The 6,079-nt window shown below is 39.3% G+C and overlaps 1 protein-coding gene across 1 annotated transcript; it reads right to left on the bottom strand.

Moving 5' to 3' along the window:
* Positions 1–1,075: 1,075 nt before the first annotated feature.
* On the bottom strand, positions 1,076–5,867 carry LOC18426392 (G-type lectin S-receptor-like serine/threonine-protein kinase At2g19130). The gene is made up of 2 exons (XM_006833042.4): positions 2,979–5,867; positions 1,076–1,360 (listed from the first exon to the last, which is right to left on the bottom strand). Exon 1 carries the CDS (start codon positions 5,507–5,509, stop codon positions 3,065–3,067), a length of 2,445 nt encoding a protein of 814 aa, XP_006833105.2. The 5' UTR covers positions 5,510–5,867; the 3' UTR covers positions 1,076–1,360; positions 2,979–3,064.
* Positions 5,868–6,079: the final 212 nt, after the last annotated feature.

Here is a 6,079-nt window from a genome sequence, read left to right as displayed (position 1 = left end):
GCTAGGTCTGCTTGCTAGGGTCGGTCATGGTTTGAGGTCTGGCCCGATTGGTAGAGTGACTATGACTATGTAGTGTAGACAAGCTAGATGCTGATCCTAAGTGTAATCCTCTACCTAGGGCTTGGCGGAGGGAATTAACCAAAGCCTGGTGAGATGGCTATCCTCAAATGGGGTATGGAATGTAATTTTTAATTTTTTGGAGTATATTTTTTGGGTTTTTTTGGTTTTTTTTTTTTTTTTTTTCAATTTCAGGGGGATTTTAGTTTTTTTATTACTTTTGTAGGATCTAGGGGTCTTCTGAAAAGTAATTAAGAGTCCCTTATTCGGGATAAAGGTATCATTATTTCAGTTTGAGAGCGAGAGAGGAGCAACAAGGTTTCTTGCTAGTGTTTCGACTTCCACCCTACAATAGGGCTTCTAGAGGGTATTTTTTTTTTCGAATTTCACCAAAGGTTAGGAGGTTTTAATAAAAGATTGTCTATAAAGAGATTATTTATCTTTTGTATATGGAAATCACAATCATTCTCATTCATTGGATGGCTTGGGGTGAGTCACAAACTCCAAGAATTGTTTTTAAAATTTTTGTAATGATTGTCACCTCCATGTACAAAATGATATATTTATAGACAATCCCTTTTTATAATTATAAAATAGGGCCCGTACAGGGATTGATCTCCTATTTTGCATTTAATTTCAACTTAACCTGGCAGAAGTTCAACCACTCGACCCTTTTTGAGAGCTGTATTTCCATCACCGCGTTTTCTGCATTCAAACACTGGGTCAAGACATCTTCCTGGAGATGCATCTATATGAAATATATTTCAAGATTGAAAAAAGGGCTTAGCCATTTTTCCCCAACTTTGCACTAAAAAATAACACACTCCTAGCCATCCAATGTCACGTCCAACAACAAGAGGTGATTGTGACCTTGTACCAAATTCAAAATGGTCTTGCCACATACAATTCCAAAAGAAAAGGCAAAAACCAAAGATGTTGATTTGTCCCCTCACCTGCATTCTATTTCGAGTTTATGGAGCACCTGAATGAAACATGCAAGTGTCTTGGTTTCCTTCTATTTTTCAATATGAAATAATTCCTTAAACGCAAACGATCACACTTAAATGTGAATACAACTATAAGATTCCAATTAAGAACCACAGTTTCTTAAAGAAAAACGGTGAAGCATAACTTCTCTATATCTCTGCCACCTAGGGAAATTTATTCCTTTGCCATATGAACAAGAAAAGGTAGCACACAAATATCTTTAAGCTTAAGAGAAATGTACAGCATCCTAAAATTTGAACATTTACCACACCCTTTAGTCGATCATCATGTCCTTTTGATACTAGTTGGATCATGTCTGCAAAAGCAATGCATTTTTTCGTTAAGCAGTAAAAATACACAATGCAAAGCTCAGCAATTGCAGAAATTTCTGTTCCAATTAAACAATTTCATAAATCTGCATTTTTAAGAAAACTACCTAAAAAAGCACATTTTGAAAATTTCATCAGACTCACTACCACAGGGGCGACAATCTACACATAGTAGGACATACATACATCATGCATGCTTCTTACATCTAGGAGCACAAAGCACACCAGAATAATTGAAGCAGGCACATTGAGACTATACAATAGCTAGATAACCAAGTTTTAGAAGTTCCAAAAAAGAATCTACAGTAACAAGACACAAGTGGGCAGATACATGAGTACGAATCTCCTAACTTCTTCACCAGTAATCACATTTGACAACTAATCCTTCTTTTCTTAACATAAATTACATCTAATCTTTTTCGAAAATCATTTTTGGATGGGAACAGATTGCCAATGGGTTGTGACTAACATGAAATGAGGGTTGACATCATACCATTTAACTTCATCAGGTACTTTCGTACTATGAAAAATGTTAATGGCTGGCATGTGCTTGTGTCTGCGCATGTCCGTTCGTGTGAAAGCGTGCAAGTTGCATGCCTGTGTAACTTCTTCTGTGAAGTTTTTGATCCTTAACAAAGTGAGATGAACAGATGGTGGACCACAAGCATCTATGCATACACATGACATATATACATTCATTTGCTTTACATGTCTCATCCACACGGTTGCTATTGATCAAGCATTCATTCTAATTTCATCCGCTCATAAATTTGACCAGCAAATATTCACCCTCATTCAACTTTAAAGCTATAAAAATCCTCCAAACAAAACAGAATTTGATCCTTCTAGTGGTTGCTAAATACTCTACTCACAATAATACCAATAAACTACTAGCCAAATCAAAAGAGCCCTATACTCTCAACAGCTTCAATGTTATTCACATGCTATAATCCTCCAGAAGCAACAATAACTCCTTAGAGATTACCACCTCTAACAAAGTTTTCGCTTTTGGAAAGCAAGATTAGTGAACACACATGTCGTCAAGGTTATTCAATATCTTCCCTTTAGAATTTGAATGTTCATATCAATCAATCAAGGCTCACAATAGTACTCTATGAAATCTGGGCCCTAACTCGCCAAAGCATAAGAGTAAATGCAATCAGGCATATTATACTTATCTACTGAAGAAACTATTGACGTTTCACAATTGATTTTGTCACCATGAGTAAATGGCAAGCACTAACATGATTACATGATGGATGAAATTATCCTCTACCTACAAAACCAAGCTAAAGAAACAGGAAGATCAGCATGGATGGGCAATGTCACAATCACAATTAGCCAAGCGGATAAATATGTAAGGAAAGTTGTTCAGTCAACATATATAGAAAAACAAAGAAGCAAAGCACTTCATGACAACAAAAAAACCTCTAACTTATAATTATAATTTCTACATAACATTCGCCATGCCAAGTTTAAGCTCTTTTTAATATAGGAGGAAACATTAGTCAAGCTTCATAGTTTCCATATTTCCTTGTCATCATGATGCATAACTCATATACATTCAAGAAAAAAGAAAAAAAAGAACAGCCTGATATGAACTACCTGGTAAGAGTAATCATAAGCTCTCATTTAACTTCATAAGAATGATCCCATCATGGAAAGGGGGAGACTTCAAACAAATATGACCCTCATTGTGAATTGGCAGAAGATGTGCTGCTCAGAGCTTTACTTCTAGGCTGAGTACTCCCAGATGACTCCAAGAAGAAAACTATGTTCTCTGGGTTATAAGCTAGAAGCTCAAGAGACCTTGGAATAGGAGGTGTGGTCACCTCTGCAACTCCTTCAAGAATTTGAACTACCTGGCCCATTGAAGGCCTAGCATTCTCATCATCCTGAATACACCAACATGCCACCCTGCAAGCTCGATTGAGCTCACCTACGTCTGCATTACCCTCCAACTTTGAATCAAGAAGAGAGAGAACCTTGTCTTCCACTATCATCTTTGCAGCCCAGGTAGGGAAAAATCCAAACTTTGCGTTCTCTGAATGATCAGAATTTCTCCTACCTGATATCAACTCCAAAAGCGTCATTCCATAACTGTAAACATCAGCTTTGGGAGTGATAGCCAAGCCTGAAATCCACTCTGGTGCAAGGTAGCCCCTGGTTCCTCTCATCGTCGTCAAAACCCGGCTAAACTCCCTGCCGAGAAGCTTTGCAAGGCCAAAATCTGCAACCTTTGGGCAAAACCCACCATCCAGAAGTATGTTTTCAGGCTTAATATCGCAATGTATAATGCAGTCTCTGCATTTTTCGTGGAGGTAAGCAATCCCTCTGGCTGTTCCAAGGGCAATCTCATATCTAGCTTTCCAGTTTATTATGGTAGAGCCCTCTTGAAAGAGCAGTTTATCAAGGGATCCATTTGGCATGTAATCATACACCAGCAGGCGCTTGGTTCCCTCAGAGCAAAAACCACGAAGCCTGACCAGGTTAACATGCTGTATGGTCCCAATGGTGCTCACTTCCATTCGAAATTGCTTCTCCCCTTGCCTCAGGCCTTCGAGTTTCTTCACGGCAACAACTGTTTTATCAGGTAATGTTCCCTTAAAGACAGAGCCAAAGCCCCCTCCCCCTAATTTCTCGGAGAAATTCTTTGTTGCATTCTGTAAATCTCTGTAGCTAAATGGAATAAGGGAGCCCTGTTGCACCTTTAATTTCCTTCGAGATTCGTGCATATGACATCTACAAATCAACCCCAACACAACAACAGAAACCACCACAAATGCTGCTACTGATCCAGCCACGACTCCAGTAACCCTATTTTTCTTACCAGGCTTGTTAATGTTGGCAAGTTCAGCAGCAGCAAGCTTGAGGCAAACCACTGGCAAATTATCACTAGAATCTTGCTTTGCATTAAATAGATCATTAAACCATATGGAGCAGCTACTCCCATACTTATATGCTGTACAAGAGCAGTTCCTCAAGCAAGCTGATCTGCACTCTTCCGCACTCCCAACACTGACAGGGTGAGAATCTTTATCAGCCAATGATATTCCTGTTAACTCCAAAAACCCATCTTGTTGCCCATTTGTCAAGCTGTTATTCTGGCACTGCAATTGAGTTTTCCTAACACACCCACTGACTGCGGAATCCAAGTCCCAATCCTTTTGGGACAAACGATTGAACCCTTGTAAGCAGGTGCAAAAAGGTAAGTTTTGTTTGCAAGTCCCATAGGCCCCGCACAGAGCGTGGACTTCACACGGATCTCGGGGCTGCGACCAGAAGAGGTTCCACGTTTTGGTACTTTCAATCCATGTATACTGCCTGACCAGCCCTGCTACGTGCATCACGAACCTTGAGATTGTGCTATTATCTTTGACTGTGTAATTGAAGTAACTCTCATTCTCATTGTCTATGAAACTGAAGTCGTAGATGTAATTCGATCTCATCTCAGGGACTCTACTAAAGATATGATTATTCCAAACTCCACTGGTCCAGTACTGATTCGTTCCATTCCCAATTAAAAAATACTGCCTGGTTCCATTGGGATCCAGTTCAAGGGAGAAGGGGCCTGGTGATGGGTCCTCTGAATTCCTCCAAGCTGTGAGCAACTGGGTCTTGTTTGTCTTCTTATTTAACCCAAGTTTTCCTCCTGTTAACCATGTATCAGTGGGGTTATCCAGGCTCTGCCAAAGAAACTCAGAGGAATTAACAGCCCTCAGAACCAGATTTCCTGTGTCTAATATTTCTGCAACAGTTGCATTTGCAGAAGTGGAGCTCAAGCTTAAATTGGTGGACCAAATTAGGTGCTGGGTTTTGTTCAAAAGGACCAAGTTTCCATCCTCTGAGATTTTCAGCTCTGATTTGTTGTCTGCCAAGGGTTTGTCCCTATTGGCTACCCATACTACAGTTTGAACAGAGACTTTACTGTACCAGATGCCTATGTACCAGTTATGAGAGTTACCTGGAGTGAAGAAGCCCAGCACAAAGTTGTCTCCAATGGAGGTTAAATTCTGATTTCCAGTCAGAGATTGGCCTGGTGAGATGGTGTGTTGTGCAAAACAGGGACTCAACAGTTGCAAAAGACATGAAAACACCATCAATGGACATGGTTTCCCCAACATGGAGAAACCCATGAGCCTGGTTTCTGGTTCCTGAGGAAACCCAAGCCGAAAAATGGGATATTTTTAATGGCACAACAAGGGTTGCTCCCGATGCCCTTGCACCAGAGTTCATTTATTGAATTACCAGAACCTTTGATCAAAGGAAACTACCAGCTCTCCCTTTCAAAGGCTGACTGGCAATGGAATGACGACTCTTCAAGGGCAGAAATGTCCAAAATTATTCAAAGATTTTCTTGACCCAGTCGTGAGCTTGCAGTATAATAATATTTTTACTCCTTACTTAACAGTTGTCAATGGTTTTAGTCATGCGTATAATAATCCCTTTTCTCCCTTGCTCAACTCTAATTTATGGATTTAATTATTCCACCAATCAAAATGAAAAACAATCAAAATGAAAAACCAAAGCCTTTTTTTGGGTAAATAAAACCAAAGCTTTTCACAATACCATATTTGAGTTTATACAATAGGGAAAAGTTTATTTAGGGCTAGGCTCTAAACAATCAAATTAGAGCTCACTGTAAAAAATTTACTAGAAGAGTTTGTTTTGTTGTCCAAATATTCTTAAATTGATCATGTCGATAT

Source organism: Amborella trichopoda, chromosome 2 (genome assembly GCF_054954075.1).
Source record: "Amborella trichopoda isolate Santa Cruz 75 chromosome 2, AtrichopodaSantaCruz75HAP2 v2.0, whole genome shotgun sequence".
NCBI classification, from domain to species: Eukaryota; Viridiplantae; Streptophyta; class Magnoliopsida; order Amborellales; family Amborellaceae; genus Amborella; species Amborella trichopoda.
Note: the sequence above shows the minus strand (reverse complement) of the source record. Positions and strands in the feature narration are given on the sequence as shown.

What these genes read in the sequence shown, in the direction of transcription:
- LOC18426392 (XM_006833042.4), bottom strand. Translation starts at nt 5,509, where the DNA reads ATGGGTTTCTCCATGTTGGGGAAACCATGTCCATTGATGGTGTTTTCA.